Genomic DNA, 22,425 nt, shown 5'->3' with positions numbered 1-22,425 from the left:
CTGCTCCACCTGCAGCAGTCCTGGCTTAGCTCTCTGTGTCACTTCAGCTCTGGAGGTGGGCCAGTCCCAAAGCACTCAGCTGCAGTCATCGAAGATCACCTACTCACCTCCAATGCAAACTGCACCTGAGCCTGCCAGCCTGACCATTGTTTTTCTGTTTGCCTTGACACCAGTAAAGCTCAGTATTAAGTGACAAGACAGGCCACCTGCACTTTGTACATGGCCACACTGAGACATTCCTGCCATACTTTCCCAGCTCTTGTTTTCTGAGCTCACAAGCCCTCTCAAGCCAGCCCAGTGCAAAGGCAAGCTGCAACCCAGGCATGCTCTGAAAGGCTGTTGAAGGCTGCAATACCAGCCACACAGTCCAATTCCACCCACTCCCAATGACATAGCACCAAGTTCTCTAACCCAGGGAGTAAAATCTGCCCTGCTCAAACTGCCAGAAGCCCTGCTTGGGCAGTCCCTCTCAGAGATCTATTTTGCCATCTGTTATGATTCTGGGGAGGATCTGCACTCTCCACTACAGCTCTTCAGACTTTCTGCATGTCAGGGCTTCTCCAGAATGCCAGTGATTCCAGATAAGGAAGCACAGTGGATTGTGAGGATTAAAAGGTTTTGAGTGAGGTAGCCTATTTGAAAGTACAACTAAAACCTGGACTTCTATCCTGTAGCAACTATTGCCAAAGTGACAAGAGTCCCTGCATCCTGTGACACTTCCCATGCTATTGTCACTGGTTCCAGTGGTCTCATACTGCTATGCTGCTAGCAAGTTGCTTTCTTTAGGTTCTCCTTTTCTCTCTTATTGTTTTGTTTCCAATCTTTAACATCTACTGTCCCTTCCACAGACAACACAACAAGATACTGCAGAAAACCCATAACTGTGCCAGAACCTGCCTGACACAAATCTCTCAAAAAGGTTTCTATTCCCTCACTTCCCACAGGCTGCTTTTCCAGTTGTGGGCAGGGATTGTTTCCAGGAAAAGCAGAACACAGCATAGGGCATATTTTTGCTTTTGACCATCATCTCTGGAACCAGTCTAACAGCAGCAGCAGAACACTCACATCTAAGCAGGGAGAAAGCTCAAAGCACCTGCTCATCTGGTACAGCCTTAAGGACCAAGACTTCCCCAACATGAGAAAAAGCAGGTCCCATTGCAATTCTGGGTGTTGCTGTGGGAAAGGAAACCAGGATGAGAGGAACTCTCTTGTGATGAGTTGATTCTGGCTCCCAGCATCTGCAGCATGAGCTGGAACAAGGGAGACTCCCAAGCAATGAATCTTCTGCAGTTGCCAATGGTGAGCAAATCAGCTTGGAATGAGTGACCTCCCTGCGCAATGAGGTAACAACCACCTCCTAATGAGGAAGGGCAGGAGGTGCCTTCTAGAATCAGACAACCTACTGGGAGGATATTACAAGCCAAGACACTTCCCTGCCAGAAGACAGTAGAGGAGCTGTCATTAAATCATTAAAGCAGGGCACACTGCCAAACTGCCCACAGCCCTTTCAGAAAGCCAGGCCCCACCTTACAGGCTATCCCAGATATATGGCTTCTCCAAATGAGGTGGTTCCATACTGTTCCTTCCCACCCAGCCCTGTCTAGGCACCGTACCTGCAGTGAAAATCTGTGCAGCCACAGCCAGGAAGGCGTCGGACACTACGGTCTCGGAGTGCAGGGAGATGTTCAGCTGGCGCGCGATGTTCCGGTAGACGTTGGGGCGAATGTACTCCAGCTCATCCCCTACAAACAAACAGCCAGGGCTCAGCACCCACAGCACCAAGCCCTGCTCTCACCACGGAGCAATTACAGCCGGGGGCACTCCAGGGATGCCTTCAGCCAAAGAGTCTGAGCCCCAGCCCCTCCTGAGTTTAGGCAGGCAGCAGAGTGCTTAGGGTCCTTTAGACGCAATTCCCTACCACAAGCATCCTGGGACTTCTAAAGGGAGCAGAGGCAGGCAGTGGCCCTGTACCAGTGGTGTGGCTGCAGTAATCCCTGATATAAATGCTGTTCCCAGGCTGGCTGCCTGCCTTTCCTCCAACACAGGAGACAGGCCTCAGATAAGCAAAGCCATGTCATTTTATTTCAGAAGTGAGAAGGAAGCATATCCATCCATGTAAGCTTTTGAGAGATACGCCCTTCCTCAGCACCCCATCAGGCTCGTACAAAAACGCCTCAAGTGCAAGAGAGCAACTCAAGAATGCTGAAGGCTGATGAAAGCCAAGGATCCACCCAGAGCTGCATAACATTAATTAAACAAAGAGACTCTCAGCTATTTTATGCTCACACAGGCACTTGAGAGTCAATCTGGATTTCTTTCTGTCTTCCAAATGGTTAAAGAGATGCTCATTTGCATGGCTGACTGCTCAGCAGCAGGGTATCTGACACACAGACAAGTGCTTTCACCTCCAGAGTGCTTTCTGCCCAGCTGGGAAATGGCAGGAGGTGTTAGGCCAGCTTGAAACCTAGACAAAAATACCAAGGACAAGCAGAGAACCTTCTCCCAAAGGACTGAGCTATGGAGCTTGGGAAACAACAGTAAAGCTTTTCCTTTGTAGCGAAACAAACCATTTTTTGAGTAGAAGAATTAATAAAGCCCAGTTTCCAAGGGATTTCTCTCTGTAGAGGTTCATGGATATTTAATGAACGTTGCACAGCTGCTGTAGGATCATGACACACTGCAAACACAGCATGGGACCAAGGCCCTTTGTGCATGGAGAGCCCTTTTTGGCTTAGATTTAGGACACACTGTGCTCTTCTCCTGCACAAGGGTGCCCTGGAAAGAGGAAGAGCTATCCAAACAGCTTTATATCCCACTGCCAGACCCAGGCGACTTGGCCCAGCCAGAGGGCAACTGATCTTCCTCAAAATTTCATTTATATGAGAGGTAAAAAGGAAGATGTCAGTGCAATCAGGATCTTGTTATAGAGCCATTAACTACTGATCCCTAATTCATTTATCTGGCACTCAGCACAGGCAAAATCCAGCACTACAGAATTCCGCAGCTGAGCTCTCCCAGCCCTTTCTGAGTATGGGATTATCCCTGTTTGACGGCAAAAGGAAATCTGCCAACACATGGTCAGCCCTGATAAGGGGAAACCTTACTTGGACTACTCCAGCAGCCATTTTCTCCTCACAGGCAGCACACAGCCCTCCTGGTAAATGTAAGGAAATGGGGATAGCCCTGGTTAGCTGAGAGGAAGGCACAGGAGGCTGGGATCAGCACTTGGTAGCCTGCCACTGCTACAGCTTCTAACAAGCAGTGCCTGGAGGCCCCAGATGAGATCAGGGTTTGATTGGAGGCACACATGCCCTGTTCTGCAGCAAGGCAGGAGCATCTGGGGAAGGAAAGCACAGGAAAGCATTCCCATGCTCAGAGAGTCTCCCTGCCTCAGCAGCCCCAGGACCTCCCCTGTGGCATGATACACTGGTGCTGGTCTCCAGTGTCCTTGTTCTGATGCCCAACTTTGCAACATTTAGAGCAATTTGGGGGCTTTTCCTCCTTCCTCTGGTGCTTATGGAGGAATTAGCAGGGCAGCAGTGACAGTTTCCAGGTGCAGAATCTCCTTCCAGCAGTCAGTGGGCACCTGGCTGGACCTTGGCCAGAGGAAATACAAGTTCAGATAAACCATGCCTATGACAGACACAGCCAGTTGGTCTGGGGTGCCTCATTTGGCTATACCATTAAGTTTTACCATGTCTGACTCATTAATTGCCCTAATTAGCTGCTAAGCCTCAATGAGCTGATGAAGTCTACCTTCCTGTGACCTCCAACAGCATTGCCTATGCCCAGGACTTCTACTGGCCCACCAGGTAGTACATCAGAGTCTCTGTGTGCAACTGGCAAGGAAATACTCCAGCTTCCCATCTCCACAGTCTTCTCAGCACTATCGTGAAGGAAAAAATTGGTCTTGCTTGTTGCACTGCTTTAAAGTGGCTAAGGATTACCATTCCTGGCAGGTGCCTGGATAGCAGCAAGCCTTGTGCTGGTGAGAGCAACAAAAGGAAAAAGAAATGGATGGGCCATGTGGCAAGTGGAGTTTCTAAAGAAACAGGACAGAAAGAGGAGATCTGCTCGCCTTTCTGGTTGCATGGGTACCACATGGTGCTCTCCAAACAGATTTGCTCAGAGAAGACACCAAGTTCCCGGGACTATCAGCCAAATCTTTCCATCTGGACAATGCAGGAGATGCCTTCAGATCCAGTGTGCCACCTGCTTGCCCTTTAACATGTTCCTGGCCACCCACAGAAGATGGGGTTGGAAGCACATAAATTTCAATCCCCAATGCAGGCAGAGAAGAAAGGGAGTACAAACAGACAGTGAGAATGACAGAAAACAAGCAAAAAAATCCTCCAAAGACCAAACAATCACTGGAAACAAAAGCAGAAGTAAAATCAACATAGAAGAGAAAATGTGAAAAAGAATGAATTAAAAAAAAAAAAAAAAAAAAAGTCAGGTAAAAGAAACACAGCTATGCCTTAAAAAGAAACTTGGGATAATATCAAACCGGTAAAAAGGGGAAAAAGTGGGGAACACCAGTCAGGGTCCTGTCTTCGTTAGTTCAGCAGACCTGCTTGAACTCTTATGTAATTAAATCAGATGCAAATGCTGGTGGTAGTTTCCACGCCAGATGTGAACTAATATACCAGCCTGCAGGCAAAGAGGGATGTTGGAAGCAACTTCCAAGAATAAAAGTGTTTGGTTCCCAAATGACAAACAGCTAGACTTGAGCACGCAGGATGCTACACAACTCAAAACTAAAGGCCAGGCAACTGTTAAAATTTAGAGAGTGCTTCTGGTAGAAGCTCTAAATGGTATTTTCATGTCACAGCCTCCATGCATAACCTTCAAATTGCTCTCCCTGAAGTCCCCACAGTTGCTGTGCTGTGAGGGTGGCACTGAATGGCAGCGTACACCAGACAGCATCAACTCCTTGCTCCAGCAAAAAGCAAGAAAACTCAGGTCTTGCTGAATAGCTAAGACAGACAAAGGAGAATTAAACACACTGTCATTAAAAAACAGCTTTTATAAAATCTCCAACAACACATTTTCTAAGCAACTACCACCAGATTAAAGCTGGGTGAGCTACTGCTGAAGCTCAAGTCAAGCAGGAGCAGCGCCCTAGAAGATGTCAGATGCATTGTGGCAATCAAGTCACCCTGGAGAAAAGACTGCAAGACCAGTTAAAATGCCCAGCTGAGAAAGACTGCTCTAAGTACTGTGAGAACTATTACGCAGCTGGACACTTGGGCACACAGAATCAATTTGGTGCTGGGCTTTCTTAGACTGCTTTGTGATTTTGAGGTGTTGCAAGTCCTCATAAAAAGGCAACTTTGCAGAAGCCCTGTGCTGAGCAGTGCTCCAAGAGACTGTGGAAACTCAAGCAAAGGAGCTGTTCAGTGAAGATCCCCAAAACCAAAATAAATGCCAAAAGCAGAGAAGATAAACCTCTGTATCATCACATGAAAAGCTTCTTCCAGAAGTCTGGTCTGAATCTCTCCTCCAATCTGAGTTCCCCCCAGCCCAGCAGGACTCACCAAGTCGTAGCAGTATGGCAGACACCTCGGCCAGCTTACCCCCAGGCACTGGGGCGTTGTACTCGGGTTTGCTCCAGCTGACACCCGCCTGAATCAGCCTGGAGTTTATGTAGTCTCTGCAGAGAGCCTTGGCTTGGGACACAAGCTCTTTGTCAGTGGGAGACCTGTCAAAAACCTCCATCACCTCTGCAGCAAAGACTGAGGAACGACGTAGCACCTCCATCCTCAGCTGCTGAACCCACAGCTCTGCATGCACTGACTGGAAGGCTGAGCCAAAGCCTTCGATGAGAATCTGCAGGAGTTGTCTAGTAATCCTCTGTCCTCAAGGTCTGTCAGAGCTCCCAGCAGCTCTTCTCCACAGGCCAGTTTTTCATTTTAGCTGGTAAATAAAAGCATCTGTAAGTCCTCTAGCATTGCAAAGATGTAAATCAGAAGCTCAAGAATACAGTTAAGCTGAAGTATCACATTTGCAAAACATTTGTCTTGGTTCATCTTACAGACAGGGGGCAAAGTCTTGCATCTTTCAGCCACTGACTATCCCTGGCAGCATGGTCCACAGAAGGGCTGCAGTTTTGAACTCTCGAGGTGTTTCCTCTTTTCCCATTCAGATTTGGCTGTTCTAGAATTACCCATCAGAGAGACTAGACAGTCAGAGCATGGAAACACTTCATAGAATTTGCAGACAATCTCAGCTTATTTCAATTAAACAAAACCAAAACCAACCCTCCTCCCCCTCAACAACAAAAAACAAAAAACACAAACACAAAACAAAAAAAAAAAAAAAACAAAAAACCAAAAAAAAAAAAAAAAAAAAGAAATAAAAAAAAAACCCCAAAACAACAAAACCCTAAACTAACAAAGCCCAAATACCAGTTACAGTAACCTCAACCAGATGTCAACACACATTCCAGCTCAGTAGGTCATGGATCTTTCTGAAGAAATGGCACTACTGCAAGAACAAGGGTATGGGAGCATTTGAAATGACTTGATGGAGACACTCTTTTGAGACATATTCTCAGTTTAGGTTTTGGTTGTGCCATGCTTTTCCCCCCAAACAACGTGCATACTACTACTTGAAAATATCTAGCAACAGCAGAGAAAGCAAAACAGAAAAGTAGATTTTTGAAAAGGTTTAAGCTGTGAATGCCTAAAGAGAAATGTCAAAATTTTTTCAGAGGCACCTGAATTCATCTGCTGATCTGAATTTTTAACCCAGTGCTGCTTTTGAAGTCAGAGTCAGACCAGTCTTTATTTAGATGTCAATAAATGCATTTTTCAGTCTGCAGTTTCAGACATCTACTTACAATGACGATTTTCAAACAAAATACAGCCAGTAATTTCAGTTTGCCCAAGGAAAAATATAATTACCTCTCATGTTGCACTTTTCCCCCTCAGTCATTTCTTTTTTGGGTTTGATTTCACTTTTCTTTAGAAGATCTGCATCACTGGACACCTGGTTTAGGATTCATAGGTTACTCTCATACTCCTCTGGAGAGCACCAGCCTCCTCTGCTGTGCTTTCCACAGGGCTCATGCCAGCGCCTCCTTCCCAGTCTCTGTCAGCCCCGCACGCCGGCTACACTCCACCGGGAGCCTTGGGTTTGCTCTCCTGCTTTTAAGGGACCCAGGCGCAGAGGAAAGCGGCTGCCTTTAGCCTTGTAAGGAAGATGAAATAACCGGGAGGTGGGGTTGCTATGCCCAGAGAGACGCTTTCTCCTCCCCTTTCCTCTCTCTTAAGGAGGCTCTCTGTTGTTCTTCGCGGAGCTTCGTTCAAGGACTCGACTTCAGGGTGAGGGTGGGAGCATCATTTCTGCACCATGTCAGCCCACGGGACAGACAGTGATGAACGCACTGCTGAAACAGGAATAATTCCTGCTGGATTCCCAGAGCAGCTTTTGCAGAGTTGACAGTGGGCAGTCATTTCATACGGTAGCCAAGTGGGGGAATTACACACTGTCATGTTCAGCCGTGGGTCAGTCCTACCAATTCAACCACCTCTATCATTTTGGAGTGTGTCCCTGCCCATGCAGGGGGTTGGAAATAGATGATCTGTAAGGTCCCTTCCAACCTAAACCATCCTGTAATTCTATGATGATTTTATGATTAACACAGAGAGCCACAGCTCAGGGCTAAGGCAAGCAGTGCTCACAACTCCCCCCAAACTATGAGTAGTCTGGTTAAAAAAATGAAGTGGCTTTGTTGATAGGAAATGGTTTATCCAGAAAGAAGTGTGTTGCAGGAACTTGCCTACTTTATCTCAATGTGTTATGAAAAACATTTACATGAGTTCCAATATATTTGTAAATTAATTTCAACACCAGCTTCTCGTTGCAACATTATCATATTGATGCCACAACATTCAGCTTTCTTCCATGTGCATGTGTTATACCGTTTCATCTCAATAAACCACATACAAATGTCGGCTTTCTGTGTTACATTTTGAAACAAAAGAAGTTTTAATAATAGAAGTTTCCTGCAGCCAAGAAATTCTATTAGACCAAATACAAATCCTCCCCAATAACAGTTTATATATTAGCAACTGGGTATTTGGTATGTTTGAAACACAATCTTTCTGAAAGGAGGTCAGAAATGAGACCTAACTGTTGTCATCTTGTTGCCTTCAAGAAAAGACAGAAGCAAGTATGCCTCTCCAAGGTGTTGAGCACAGAAATCCCTCCAGTACAGCATACAGCAGTGCTGGTCTCCAAATCGAGGGATAAAAAGGAACAAATGAACTGCACGAAAAAACCTTATTATGTGACAGATTGAACATTCTGGCCAGCATCCAACACACAACTCAAGCACAGATTAACACAAAGCATGTTGGCTGCTGTTAACTGGATTGCTGGAGCCTGCTTTGCTGTCTTGGAAAAGGGCTGAGGTACCTCCTACCCTTCAGCAACAGATCTTTCTGAGCTGGCTTTTTCAGGGAAAGGAGCAGGGTTAAGGAGAGGTACGTGCATGCAGTGATGCCAGCTGGGACCCCAGCTTGGCTCAGTGTGATCAGGGTAACATGACAATAGTGACTGTGCATCTCCAGCATCACGTTTGCTCTCAGAAATCTAAATACAGACAGAGGCCTGTCCCACAAAAGCTGAAATCAAGACTCCAGAGGTTCCCACCCATAATCTGCAGAGTGGGCCTGATAATGACCTAGAAAATCATATTTTTACCTTTGCCACGTTGATGGCTGAAAAATCATTTAAAATTATGCCTTAGCATCCTGCAGCAACTGGCAGCTTCACACAGGGGCCCTATTTAAACTGCTCCTATTCAGCAGGGCTATGAAATGAAGAGGAATGCTTAAATATCAGCATTGCTTAACTAATGATAATTTTTCCCAGAAATCTGGCAAATATGCAAGTGCCACAGTGCTTCCCAGCTCCCCCTAGGTGCCAATCTCATCCCACATGTGTTCCCTGCCCAACTGTCACAGCATGCAGCACCCCCTCAACTTCAACCCTGCAGCAAAGACACAAAACCTAGAAGCATGAGGGGATTGTGAATAAAAAAGAAAACCTTCTATTACAAAACATCCACCCAATACTGCATGGTATTCTACCTATATTATTTACATATTTGTATTAAAAATACAGTTTCGCGCTGGATGATGCCTCCATAAGTAAAAACAGGTAAACCACAGTATTTAGTGCTCAGTTGACCAAAAAAAAAGATGTTACAATCCAAGGTGCTGTTGGTGTAACCAGAGCCCTTTTTCTCATGGAATGTTTGTGCTTAGGGACTTGATCTAAATGGGAAAACTCCTGTGGCAAAGGAAAGGCTGGCAACAGTGCAAAAGCAGTTTTTATCACCACAAAACACTGTTTCCAGTGTAGCTGTTCCTGGAATGACAGTGTTCTGGCTGGAACAGGCTCCACATCACAGCTCCTGTCTTAGGTGGGACGATCAAAACAGCTTAGAGCACTCCTTTAGTAAAACCAGGGGATCACAAAGATATAACTATATTTTATAAGCATGTCAAGTGGGAACAAACCCTGGAGAAGCCACATCAGCAAGAACACAAAGACAGTTTAATTGTGAACAGCCTCTGCTCAATATTAAAAAGTTCAACTGCTAGAGAAGGAAGCCTCTGGGAAGGCCTCTTGGCAGTTGTAGTTTGAGCAAAATAGCCAGTGAATTGTGAGCACACTGCAGAGGGTCTGTGTAACGTAGATGCCTGCAAGAGCATGAGAACAGCCCCAAAGGCCAAGGAGGTCATTCAACGTTATGTTCCCACAGCCTGGCTCTGACTGGAGCTATTGTTGTGTCTCACCTTGCAGAGCCTATCTCAGCCACTTCACACAGCCTACAGTTCCAGCAGAAACTACACACAGAGAGATCCTATGTTATAAACACCTGCAGAGTAAGGACTTGGAGAAGCTGACCAAAGGTTGCCAAAGACATCCAGTTAATCTTCAGACAGTCTGGGAACCAACTCTGCCAGCCTCTAACTGCTCTAAGAAGTGTCTCTTCAGAGAAAAGATGCTCTGGCAAAACTCTGGAAGTGTAGCCAGGCCAACTCCTTCTACCAAACCAAACCTGAACCATCTTCTGCATTGTCTCACTCACTTTTAATGTACAGTCTTATGTGACTTCTGCAGCAACACTTGGAGTCTGTGTTTGTAAAATTATCACCTCTGCAAACACACTTACAATGTCGGACTTTGTGCTGCAAAGCTGTACAGGAAGGCAGGAAGGTTGGACATGTGCTACAAAGCTGTACAGGACGGCAGGAAGGTTGGACAAAACACTTCTTTTTACATAGAAATATTTTGCCAGCTGCAGTAGGAAAACAATACATGGAAGCAGCAGCTTAATGGGACCCAAGTAAAACATGGAGAATTTTTGAACCTTTTTCTTGTTTCTAAAGTCCTTGATTCAAAGCCTCCTCAAAGCCACGCAATGAGTTGAATTATTTGCTTTATGGGATCACCTTGGAGTGTCACATACCAGACCAAAGAGGCTGTGTCACAGGTAACTTATTTTCCACAGCGTTTAGACAATTCTCCTTCGCAAGGATGCAGGTCTATTGACTTAAACACATCAAGTTTAATGACCAATCCATTACTTCGGTTTCTGATGTAGTCTAGCACTGATACCCAATGCTTTCATCTATTAACCCACTGCCACTGTAGACACAAATTCTCTGTTATCCATACATTTTGACAAAGACAGAGCAGAGATATGGTGTACTCCAGGACTGATGTACAAACTGGGCGAAGGGGAAACTGTAGCAAGAATTTAATGTTAGCTTTGGAGTTGAATCCTAAAATATCTCTCCCTATATTCCTGAATCTGATTCTGGTAATGTTGTCTGAGAAGAGTTTAACCAACTGCTGCTACTCAGGTAGCAGTTAATCAGCTGCTCAGTGCAAGACAGCAGGTTCTAGCTATATCTAGGACTTGGATGGTGCTGCATCATCTGCTTCAAAACCTACTTCAGTAAATATAACTGTTTTGTTTGTCTCCTAATTTGCTTTAAAGTGACATATTTTACTAAGTGGATCAATCACCTCATTGCCAAAAAGCTACCAGACACAAAGAAATAAAAAGTTTTAGGTTGTTCAACAACTATAGCTTTGTTTTGAAACACAAATATTTACCAGCAAAAGGGAAAAGACAGAAAACACTTAATGAGGTCACTGTCCCCAAGAAATCAGAGTTCTCTTCCTTTTCAAGCTCTAATCAACAAAAGCAGAGGGTAAACCTTTTTCTCATCCTAGCAATTGACCACCAACAAGGTCTGGGACTCAGTTCACACTCACACATGGGACACACGCATGTGGACAGGTAAAGACAGGCAGGTGCCTCTGCCTGCAATGATCCTGAAATCAGAGAGCCTGAAGTGGGTACAGGCACTTCTGCACTGGTTCAGCAGCATTTATGAGCTCTGACGCACTTATCTGCAGCTGCAAGACGTGTGCTGGCACACAGACGTGTCCTACATAGGCAAAGGGATTGTTGGATCTGATAAAACTGGGCAGGACTCTACCCTCTACAAATCTTCATGCCCTAAACCTGTTCCAAGGGATTTTGACTTAAGTATTGCATATTCATAATGTAACCCTACTTGTAATTAAACCCTTGGTGACTTTTGGAAAACCTCTTCAGGCTCTTCAGTCTTAGCCCCTTCTGCTGGGCAGGGCAGCAGCTATGGCCTTAAAAAGCCTGTCTTTTGAAGGTCTGAGACAAGGAGGTAAGGCTGATGTCTCAAGTCTGCACAGACCAAACCCGGAGTGCATGGCTGCTTCATACACAGCATTGTATCTTACAGCACCTCCATTAGGATGCAGTTCCATCTGAGTGCAGCAACACATTTTTAAACACTTGACATACCTCTAGACTTTGTAGAATTCCACACTGGCAAAAGTTTTCTTCAAGGCTGCATGGGTTAATGAGTGATCCCTCTTACTCTGTGGAGCAATATAGGGCTGTTTTCCTCAGCAGCAGGGTCAGCTACAGCAACCTTCATGTTCAGCTGCTCATACCAATTCCTAAATCATCCTTCTAAATTACACTGTGATAATTTAGGGATTGCTGGCACTGTGGACTGGTTCAGGGAAAACTGGTTGGTTATTTTTCATCTGGATGCGATAAACCTTCCATTCAGAGCACATCTGCAGAGATGTATTTGTACAAGGAAGGCAGTTACAAGCAAAAGGAAACAAATTCAGCTTTTTCATCAAGAAAAATGCCCAGGAAGCAATTGCAACTGGTGTTGATTGTCCACATAAAAATGCAGATGTGGTGATCTGGAGCTTCCTAGTCCACTGCAGAAGACAGGGAAATGCTGAGAGAAGGTAATGAACAGATCTACACACCCCCCACCCCCTCTGTGAACTCAGCATGTCTGAGGTTTCCTGCATTTATAAGATGAGAGCTTTTGTGGCTTTTGATGGAAGAGACCTTAATCAGAAGGAGGAGGGAAGGAAAAAAAAAGCAAGACAAATGGCAATATTCTGTTACCTGACATTAAGGTATCTAAATCTGGCATATACAATAGCTGGGACAAAATCAATTCCTTCCTTCTGGCTGTAACATGAGCTTGGTCAAGTAGGTGTCCAAAGCAGGGTTAACTTGAATTTCTTGACCATGACTTTCATTGTCTCCTTTACTCCACTTTGGGCTGGAGTGTTTCCGTGCCTCTGAAAGGCAGCTGGGTGCAGTAGCTGCTCTAAGTGTTTGGGATCAGGTGATCCACACACCCACTCTTGCTCAGGGAAGAAGGAAAACCTCATCATCATCAGCAACCCCTTCTCAGGCTCCCTAGTGCATTCAGGTTGGAAAAGAACTGCTACAGGTCCTGGACCATCAGTTCATCAGCTATGATTCTTGCTCAGCCTGCACATCACCAGTGTGTCACTTTGGACTGGTATGACAAGAGCAAACATCTGGCCAAATGTTAAAAAAATACTGCCAAAAGTGCTCAGGATAGACCCACTGTACTCAAAGTGATTCAAATCAATCTTAATCGTATTTAGGAATCAGCAAGCAGGAACTCTTGTTTTGAAATCACTAATTGTATCTGTTTCTAAGAGAAGGCGAGTCAGACTCGCCTGTTTATTTTGTATCTGAACACAGCTCATTGCTATGGTTTTCTCTCTCAGCAAAAAAGTAGAAAAGTAATGTGTATTTAAGCAATTTTACAGCTGATACCAATCAGAAATCTGAATGTGTCCAGGGTGCTTTCTACTTATGCTATTTGAACTTCCTGTTGCTAGTGTATGCACCCTTGAACATTTAAAAATGCAATTTAAATGCAAGGAAAATAGAAATAAAATTATGTCTTTGAGTGCTAAATTAAACTATCAAACATGAAGTTGAAACAGGTTTTGGAATGCGGAAAAGCTCTCAAGACAAAAAAAACTTAACACAACCGTTCTTATACAGGTAATGAACTGAGTCAACTGTTGAAATGAATAAGCAGTTGGAGACCAAAATCCTTCTCTGGGGACAAATTCAAGACTTCTGAGATGTTGCAAGCTCAGAGAAGTCTTTCTTACTGAACTCATTCAGTTTGTCCTTTGATTAGAAGGAGCCAGAGAGGTAGAGGGAAAAAAAATCTGCTACATATTAGGAAAGATTAATTATTTTTCACAAAAAGTCTGAAAAACCACCTCAACATAAGCAATGCTGGTTGCTTATATTTTAAAAGTCACTCAAATTTTATGCCACGCTTTCCATCACTTCAGAATTTCAACAAATCCTCATAGCTCTGATATTTTTGTTTTACAGCAAAGAAAAGGCTTAAATTGGACTTGATGATCCTAAGTGTCTTTTCCAACCTAAATGATTCTATGAAACATTTACTTACCTACATTAATAAACTCTAAGTGAAATTTTGCACTAACAGATCCCTTTAGCATTCCACAGATTGCACCTGAGCAATGAACTGATTGCCTGAACTGGCCATGAGTGCAGTGTCCCACAGGGGGTTTTGGGGAGAAACCAGCAATAATCTAGGCAGGTTAAATCTGAAGTCTCTCAGCACCAAGGAGAATGTTAATAAGTAAAATAGAATTAGGGGAAGGGTTTTCAAAGAATGAACAGAAATTCATAAACCTACTGTTGGAGAGGATGGAAGTTTAAAAGGAAAGTTTTACAGAAAGGAATGCTTAGCAGAAGGCTCTTTAGAAATGAAGGCTAGTTTGATATAGAAGAATAAAAGAAGTTTCAAGCTAGAAACTGGTGAAGTAACAGTTACTGGATAACCCAAGAAAACAAAGGTTAAGTCAAACTGAAAGGAGGTTTTTTAGCTAGAGCAAAGGTATGTTTGACCACAAAGAAAGAAAGACGTTTTTACCAAGTAAAGACAATTCCCAAGAAAAGCAGGAGATACCATAGGTAAACAGACATGCTGATGTAGCAAGCAGAGAAAAGATTTAGGAGTTTTCCACTGCAAGAAAACAGAAAAACAACTTTAAGCTTAAACGGCAACATACTAACTTTTGTAATTGGATAGTACTAACATATGGTAATGATAGTAGTTGTGATAAGCTGTAGATAATTGGTATTGTGTATGATGCTGATTGGTTGTATTTATTAAGATACTCTGTAAAGAAAAATACACAATGCATTGTAAGGAGTACTAAAGTGGCTTCAGGTGTTGCCTATAAGCTCATGCTGACAGCTTTTAGGTTTGGCTCTGTTACCTATGACCCAGGACTGCTGTGAGTTCAATCTATGGAATAAACAGCACCTTTGAAGAGCCGCCTGGAGTCTCTTGTGTTCAGGCTCTTACAACTACAGTTCTGGGGAAGACAGGCATCTCATTCCAGTGACCAGTCTCAGCTGAAGTGTGGAGTTACTTCAGTATTTGCAAGTGAAGTGTTAGTGGTTCAAGGGGGAATGAGTGCAGTTCAGCATCATTATATGTGGCAAAACCAGAAATAGCACACAACCAAATCCCACACTTCAGGACTGCTGCATTGGATAGGAGCAAGCAATGAGAGAAACACAATGAGGTGTTTTTCACTGCCACCAAGACCCTAGAAGCAGCCAAACACATCTCCTTCTCTGTGAGGACGACAAGCAGCCACTGAGCTGTCTTGTACACTTCCTGCCATATGTTTGCTGTTTAAGGTACAGTGGTGCCCCTAGCAGAAGGCTCTAAGTAGGGCAGATGTACAGCATGAGTAATTTAACATACAATCTTAATATAAAGAAGTAGATGCTAGTCATCATGAGTTATGAGCACAAAACCAGCTTCATGCACACCTGCACAGGGTCTGTGTCTCTCACCAACCCCCTTCACTCAAGGTTCAATTTCTCATATCCTGGAATACACAGGCCAGTTTCTCTGGATAGAAGCCAAGGCAGGATACAATTTCTTGCTGGCATTAACATACACGAGGTATGTTGTCAGGAGAAATAAAATCGCTGTGACTTCAGTTCTAGAAGCAGCCGTGAGTTCATCAGTCTCACACTGCAGTGGCCTGGAGCGATTTCCATAAATTATGAGTGAACCTTGCAGAACCTCAGGGAATAAAGCTGTAAGTGGTGGCTTCGGCCCAACAGCAGAGGCCAAGGAAGTGTTCATTAATGAACAGAAGTTTGATGCTGGCACTCAGTCCCTCAACACAGAGGTAGCTTTGCACCTCCTTCCTTTACAAGAAGACAGAAAGAAAGCTCTTTAGAATCCTAATTCAAGCAGCTATTAACTCAACCAGGTAACTGCATCTTCCTGTTTCAAAATGTTTCTGGTTGAAGATATCCCTGCTCTTGCAGGAGGGTTGAACTAAACGACATTTAAAAGGTCCTAACTCAAACTACTCTATGAAAGAGGAGTCTTCCATTAATTTTTAATTTTCCCTTCCCCAAGGTGTGTTGGGAGCATGGACTCAATTCAGTTTAGTCCAGTACTTTCCTCTGAAGTACATGAATCTGAATAATTTGTTTTATTTAGGGTTATATTTTAGTTTAATGGCTTGAAAAACATGTTTTGGTAAGAAAAAAATGCTGTCAGAAAGGGGAATATCAGCTGTCAAGTCCTCTCTAGGTTTTTGTCCATGAAGTCTTGCATGCTCAACCCAGACCCAGGGATCAGCACTACACTGGGTTTACTTCACCGTGGTTCTCTACAAGCAATAGAAACATGGAGTTTCTTTTCCAGGAGTCTCCATATGTCTCACACATTTTGATGCTGGCCTCACAAAGCAGCAGTTAAGGCAGTAGAAGAACAGAAAATGCTGTGCAATTTTCTCAGGGGAAAGGTGGAACACAGAGGGGTCAGAAGCACCTTAGAATGAGTCAGGTGATCATTCTGAATTGCAGAGATCTTTGTAAACACATGTGTGACCACGCTGTGGTTTTACCAGAATTACAGGACAGGAGTGAAAAATTAGGTGTTTGGCCAATCTGCACAGGCAATAGGCATGCAACCAAAACAAGCTTATTTTCTCCAGCAGTTCTTTCTCCTTATTTTTATGGGTGGATAACTCAGAGATGAGTCAACCACATTTAGCAGCTCCAGTTTACAAGCAACTCTGACCCACAGAAGCACAATGCCACCCTATCAGTTCCAGCAGAGCATTTTTTCCTCTGTTGCAAGAAGCCTTTACAACAATTTTCATAGGTGTGACATGGTACCAGACAGGAGTCACCCCTGAAGTACTCAGTGAGTGCCAGGTCCATCGCCCAGATAAAGTATATGCCAGCAACTACAGTTCTATTACAGCTCTGTTAAACAGGGGTCTTCCCACTTGCCTGCATACAGCTTCCAAGACAGCCAGAAGAATCTAGCAGGAAAGCAAAAATCTCTCCAGAATTACATGAACCACATCCATTCCTGCCTCTGCACAGCACAGAGGCCTGCAAGAACCCAGAATTCAGCTCAACACTCTTGAACTGTCTGCTACCACTACCCAGAACCACGACTTGCAAAAAAAAAAAAAAGAAATCCATGCTCTTGGCTCAGAGGAACCATCGTTTAATTTAGGGATTAGTCACTGTGAGAAGCAAAGGGTTGCTGAGCCAACAGGAGCATCAGCTTCACTCTGACTTTACAGCTGCAAACATCACTCTCGCTTCTTCCACTCTGCCAGCAAGATTGAGAGATAAAGGCTCTTTTCTTTGCTCAACACTCAAGACAGCCTTAAGAGCAATGCTATCAGCAGAAAATCAGCCCTGTGCAGCCAATATTGCAAGATTTGTACTGATACAGTCTGAAGGCAGGATGGAGACTGGTGTAGATTCTATGGATACTTGAACAGTCTGTTACAGTCTCCATACAAAAGCATAGATCTGAAGAGCCATCATCAGAGCCTGTGGATTTCCACAGTATCAGCTCAGTGTGATCTATCTCGTAGGGGTATCTTTGAACTCTCCCTGTCGTTCCTAAAGTGAGCACAGTTTAAGGCCTGCAGCAGGACATTACTTTGAAAACAAAGCAATCACTTTATTCTTATCAATAGCTGTCATGCACCCAAATAGAGCAGATAAGGTACTGCTTGCACTTCAAAATCTTCACCAAAAAGTAAGGTGACTAGGAAGAACATCCCCATTTAAAACTCTGAATGTAGCTTGCAAGCTCAGGCAGAGACTGTTTTGGCATGAGCTTGAGTTGCATCTGCTACACAGAAGCTCAGGGGCTAAGTCCACACAAAAACTATAAACCATGGCAAAGAGTAAAACTGCCAATGAGCCCAGCTCTTTCTTCTTTCTGTACAAGTGCATTTTTTCCTAGGACTTGAAAGCTCTGCTTTGCACTGGGCAAAACCATATGCCCTGGGAACATGACAGATTCAAAAGGATCCTCTTGCCAAGAAAACTTCCCTTCTGTTCCTACAGTGGTACTGCTTAACTGCATAATGCAGCAACAGTGTTCTTCCACATCACTGCTCTCCACAATACCACTCCAGCCACAAACCACTCCAGCCTCTCGGTATCCAAAAGGAGCCAGAAATAGCTTCTCTCCAAACAAGCATTGCAGCACCAAGAGAGTTGTTCTTGCAGCACATTTTACAGGAAAGTTTGACCCCCATCTATCCTGATAAGTAATTCTACCTCAGGGAGAGCACTTAACACCCAGCTCTCAGGCTAACCACTCTGCTCCATAGCTCTGTTTATGCTAGGAAAGTGCTACCACTTCTCAGGACTCTCCAGGCTCAAGGTGCCTAAGCTGCTGCTGCAAACAATCGTAGAATCATAGAATGGCTTGAGTTGGAAGAGACCTTAAAAGTCATCTCATTCCAACCCCTCGGCCATGTCCCTTAGTGACTCTAAGGTACCAGACCTAATATCATCCAGTCACCTGGTGGCTGTACTCATCTCCCTGCGCAGTTATTGTCACCCTCCATGATACACTCCACTCTCTGTTGGTTTACCCTCACCACGCTGAATTTTTAACGTGGTACCCAGGGTAGACAGAAGAAACTGAACTAGATTTGGGCCCACTCACACAGCAGGAAAGCTCAGAGTCCCAGGACAGAGCTCCAGGCACAGGCCACCACTCACCCTGCTCCCCAGCCTCCTGCTTCCTTTGGAAAGGAGATGTCTGCTTCAAGGCTGAGTGAACAGCTTTGAGTTCCTGGCTTTGAGCACCGCTTCATGCACCGGCACGAAGGGCTGCATGACCCACGCAGGAAAGGGATGAGCAGTAACACAGCAGCGGGGATTTGGCAGGAGCAGTTGCAGCCGCTTGTTGCAGGGGACCGAATGGGGCCGCCGGGCGCTGCAAGGAGCCGGGACGGCAAAGCGCTGTTGCCACCTGCTGGCACCAACACAGAGCAAACCAGGTTGGCTTTCAAAACCTCTTACCTGCGCCAGAGCCATCGGAGCTCCCTGACAGCACGGCCAGCATGGCGAGGGCGCTAGGAGGGCTCTCCAGATCTGCCGCACACGCGGGGAAGGGGGAAACAGGGTGGAAAGGCCTGAGCTGCTACAGGCTGAGCTGCCCCAGCACTCAGCACCAGACTCATGCCCTCATCTCACAGACCAGCTGCCCCGTGCCCCAAGGACATTTCACAGCAGGCCATACCACTCTGTTCTGCCCAGCTCTCCCAAGGATACCTGCACAGCCTCTCCGACAGCAGCGTCATGAAAAGTTTCTCAAGAGAGACAGTACAATGTAAATCCGGGTGTTTTGAGTAATTCATACAGAAAAATCTACCAGTGCTTAAACCAACCATGAAGATTTCACAATCCAGAGCAGATAGGATGTTGAGCACTAGCTCTTGAGGTCCTTTCCTCATAGTTTGTTTTGGCCATAAATAGCTGGAGCAAGCCTGCAGTGGTTCTAGACAGTCTACTGAGCAGCATTCTTTGCATTTATCACTACATGGGACCCCAGACTAACCTTCCCTGAGAGGAGCATGCACAAAGGGGGGCAATGGAGATGGGGAAGAGTCTGGAGCACAAGTCTGAGGAGGAGCAGCTGGGGGAGCTGGTAGGAGCCTGCAAGGAGCTCAAGCAGGACCTTTTCCCCCTTTACAACTGCCTGACAGGAGGATGGAGCCAGGTGGGGGGTCAGGCTCTAGGGAACAAGGGACAGGACAAGAGGAAACAGTCTCAAGTTGTGCCAGGGGAGGTTTAGATTGGATATTTAGAAAAAATTTCTCCCCAAAAGAGCGGTCAGGCTGTGGCACTTGGGGACACGGGTTGGCGCTGGGGGAACAGTCGGATTTGATGGACTGAGAGGGCTTTTCCAGCCTATAGAATTCCATGATTCTGTGTCTTACCACACATTTTCATACCTGCCCACCCCCTCACCCCTTTTCTGTCTGACCCAAGCAGGTATGCAACAGATGGAAATACAGAAATGCAACTACAGCATTTTACCTTCAAGTAGCTCTGAGATATCTTGCTGAAAAGTTCCTCATTCTCAAAAGCATAGATAGAGGGTAGGGAGCATCAGGAGAGAAGGCTACAGGTCCTCTGGTGATTCACTACACATTCAGTAGCAAAAAGGAAAAGCTGAGTGACTTTAGTGGGATGTTTAAGAGCACGGTCTGTCAAAGCTTCTTGTAACTATTCACACTAGTCTCTGGACTTCACCAAAAAAAAAAAAAAAAAAAAAAAAAAAAAAAAAAAAAAAAAAAAAAAAAAAGGAGAGAGAGAGAGAGAACTAGCCTGCTAGGAATACAACACTGACTGAAAACCAGGGAGCAAGACGTTGGTTCCAGTTGATACATTCTTGTCCTGGGTTGTAGTATTAGATGTATTCTATCACCATCTTCATGAACTGATGAATCCAATTGTTTGAGCAGGGTTCTTCCCAAACACCCCTCCCTCTGGGGTGCCTTCTGTTAACCAATGCCTTGCCATGACTCACAGGTAACTCCCTCTGGGAGTTATCTCTCTTTAATGGGCCATCAAGGCCCTCTTCCATGACTCATCATCCCACTGTGAGATGCTCCGCCCACGGGGAGGAGCCAAGCATTCTCACCTGGATATAATCTGGGATTTGGGACAGCACAGGCAGCTTTTACCCACTGGATTCCCAGAGGACCAGAGCTTCCAGTTCTGTCTATGGGATCACTGCTATTCATTTCAACTGCTTTAGGAAGACCACCTCACCTGGACTGCTTCCATCACCCTGCTCAGGTTGTATTCTGACTCTGTCAGTGGTCTTTTTCTCTTATTGCTTTTATTTTATTTTATTTTCCCTTTTCTTCTCATTGAATTGTATTTCTGATTTGGAGCCTCTCACTTGGTTTGCTTTCAAACCACAATTCTGGAAATCAAATGGAGGTGATGATGGATATAAACATGCCATGGACAACCATGGAGAAGTTAGGGACACTTGGTTTCCCAGGGTCAGCATTTGTTTCTGCATTCCTCTGAGCACATTAATAATCCTCTCCCCTACAAAACAGAAATAGCTGCCTGACAACAGAGCAATCATCTCTAGGCCCTGTACCCCCAGCTTGTCCCAACCAAAGTGACCAGCTACTGATCCATAAATCATTTCTTCCAAGTTGTGGCCAGACCAAAATCCCACAGAGTGTCTCTCCTGCCCCATCCATGGAGCAACAGGCTACAAAGCCGATGAGGAAAAACACCAGCCCACATTTGACCCCTCTGTCTCCTGTGCTCCTGAGCCAGCTTTAGCAATTTCAGAAGGAATTGCCATGCTAACCCCACATGAAGATGATCCTTAAGAAAAACTTATCTTGAAGTGACAAAACAAATTAATTGCTGCTCCTGTGTGTATGTTCAGACTCGGCACACTAATTAACATTTTGCATTTTGGTGGGTTGTTTTTTTTTTTTTTTTTTTTTTGGTAAGACTTCTGCCCTTCCTGCCAGCAATGGTTAAATTAATGACTGTCCATGTGACAGGAGGTGGAGAGCTGAGGCACTGCAGCCAAATAATCATTAACATACACAGGGGCTCAGAGAGAAAACCGTTCACCCCTTGGTCCTTGCTACAGTGCAGCCAGAGCAGCACTTAATTCTTATTCCATTCCTGCTTCATATGAAGCTTTGATTTCGCTGTCTGTTCATAGATCTCCTAAGTAAAGGTGTCATGCTGGAATAGGGTTGTTTATGACACAAGATGGTCTGATTTTGTGGGGCTAGAAGGCCGCAGATATAAACTCAAAGCTCCAGCAACCCAAGGATCCTACAGGCAAGAGCTTTGTGAAAACCTTCCAGTGAGGCACAGTTGATTTAAATACAAAAACAGAATCTCATTGCAGGAGTTTTTGATACCTGTACTCAAGAACCTCCAAGTGCTGGTTGATTTCATCAGGGGCACGGAAACAGAGGGAAGGGAGATGGATGGGGGAGGCAATGCAGGAGGGAATAAGAGGAATGTGGGGGAGCTGCTGGCTGCTGCCCAGACCCATCTGTTCTTGCAGCGACAGTTCCCAGGGTTGCTCCTCTTGCTACAGCTCACCTGTGCTTCAGAGCAGCAGCAGCAGTTCACCATTAGAAGCAGCATGTTGTGACAAAGGCATTTTGTGTCACCGCCCGGGGAAAAGCTGTGCCCGGCTTGTTCGATGCAGGGAAGAAACGCAGCGTTAAAGCTGCTTGGCAAGAGGCTGAGAAAACTGTTTTGTTTGTTTTCTTCCTTTGAAAAACGTGATTCAGTCACTGACATTACAGCACGTGAAGGAAAACACAACGCCGCGGACGCAGCGCTGACAAGGAGGCCGTGAGGGACCTTCCGTCCCCTCGCTCCTCCTCCTCCTCGGCTTCTCCCTTGGGCCCGGCGTCCCGCGGCGCGCTGTGGGCAGCGCAGTCCCCGGGCGGCCGGGGAGGAGACAGCCCCTGACTCCCAGGAGGAGCAGCAGGCCGGAGAAGAGCCGAGGGCGGGCCTGCCCGGCGTCATCCAGGAAGCTCCCGGGCACAGTCCCATAAGGGCTGGCGAAATGAAAGCCCCGTGAGGCTGGGCTGGGAGGATAAAAGCGACTGTCCCCCCACCTCCTCCCCCGCCAGTGCTCGGGG

At 45.3% G+C, this 22,425-nt stretch overlaps 1 protein-coding gene across 2 annotated transcripts in view; it reads right to left on the bottom strand.

Moving 5' to 3' along the window:
- The window catches only part of BOK (BCL2 family apoptosis regulator BOK), a 36,041-nt gene extending 13,669 nt beyond the window's left edge, over nucleotides 1-22,372 (bottom strand). Inside the window, exons 1-3 of one of the 2 annotated variants that reach the window (XM_066326096.1) lie at nucleotides 21,875-22,372; nucleotides 5,538-5,916; nucleotides 1,614-1,742 (exon numbers count right to left, since the gene is read on the bottom strand). In XM_066326096.1, coding sequence (XP_066182193.1) covers nucleotides 1,614-1,742; nucleotides 5,538-5,760 — 352 coding nt within the window. In that variant the 5' untranslated portion in view covers nucleotides 5,761-5,916; nucleotides 21,875-22,372. Of the gene's footprint in view, nucleotides 1-1,613; nucleotides 1,743-5,537; nucleotides 5,917-6,905; nucleotides 7,190-21,874 lie in introns of those variants that run through there. The other variant, XM_066326095.1, reaches the window with a different exon arrangement.
- Between the last annotated feature and the right edge of the window lie 53 nt (nucleotides 22,373-22,425).

Source organism: Sylvia atricapilla, chromosome 10 (genome assembly GCF_009819655.1).
Source record: "Sylvia atricapilla isolate bSylAtr1 chromosome 10, bSylAtr1.pri, whole genome shotgun sequence".
NCBI lineage: Eukaryota > Metazoa > Chordata > Aves > Passeriformes > Sylviidae > Sylvia > Sylvia atricapilla.
This window is presented reverse-complemented; position numbering and strand designations above follow the sequence as displayed.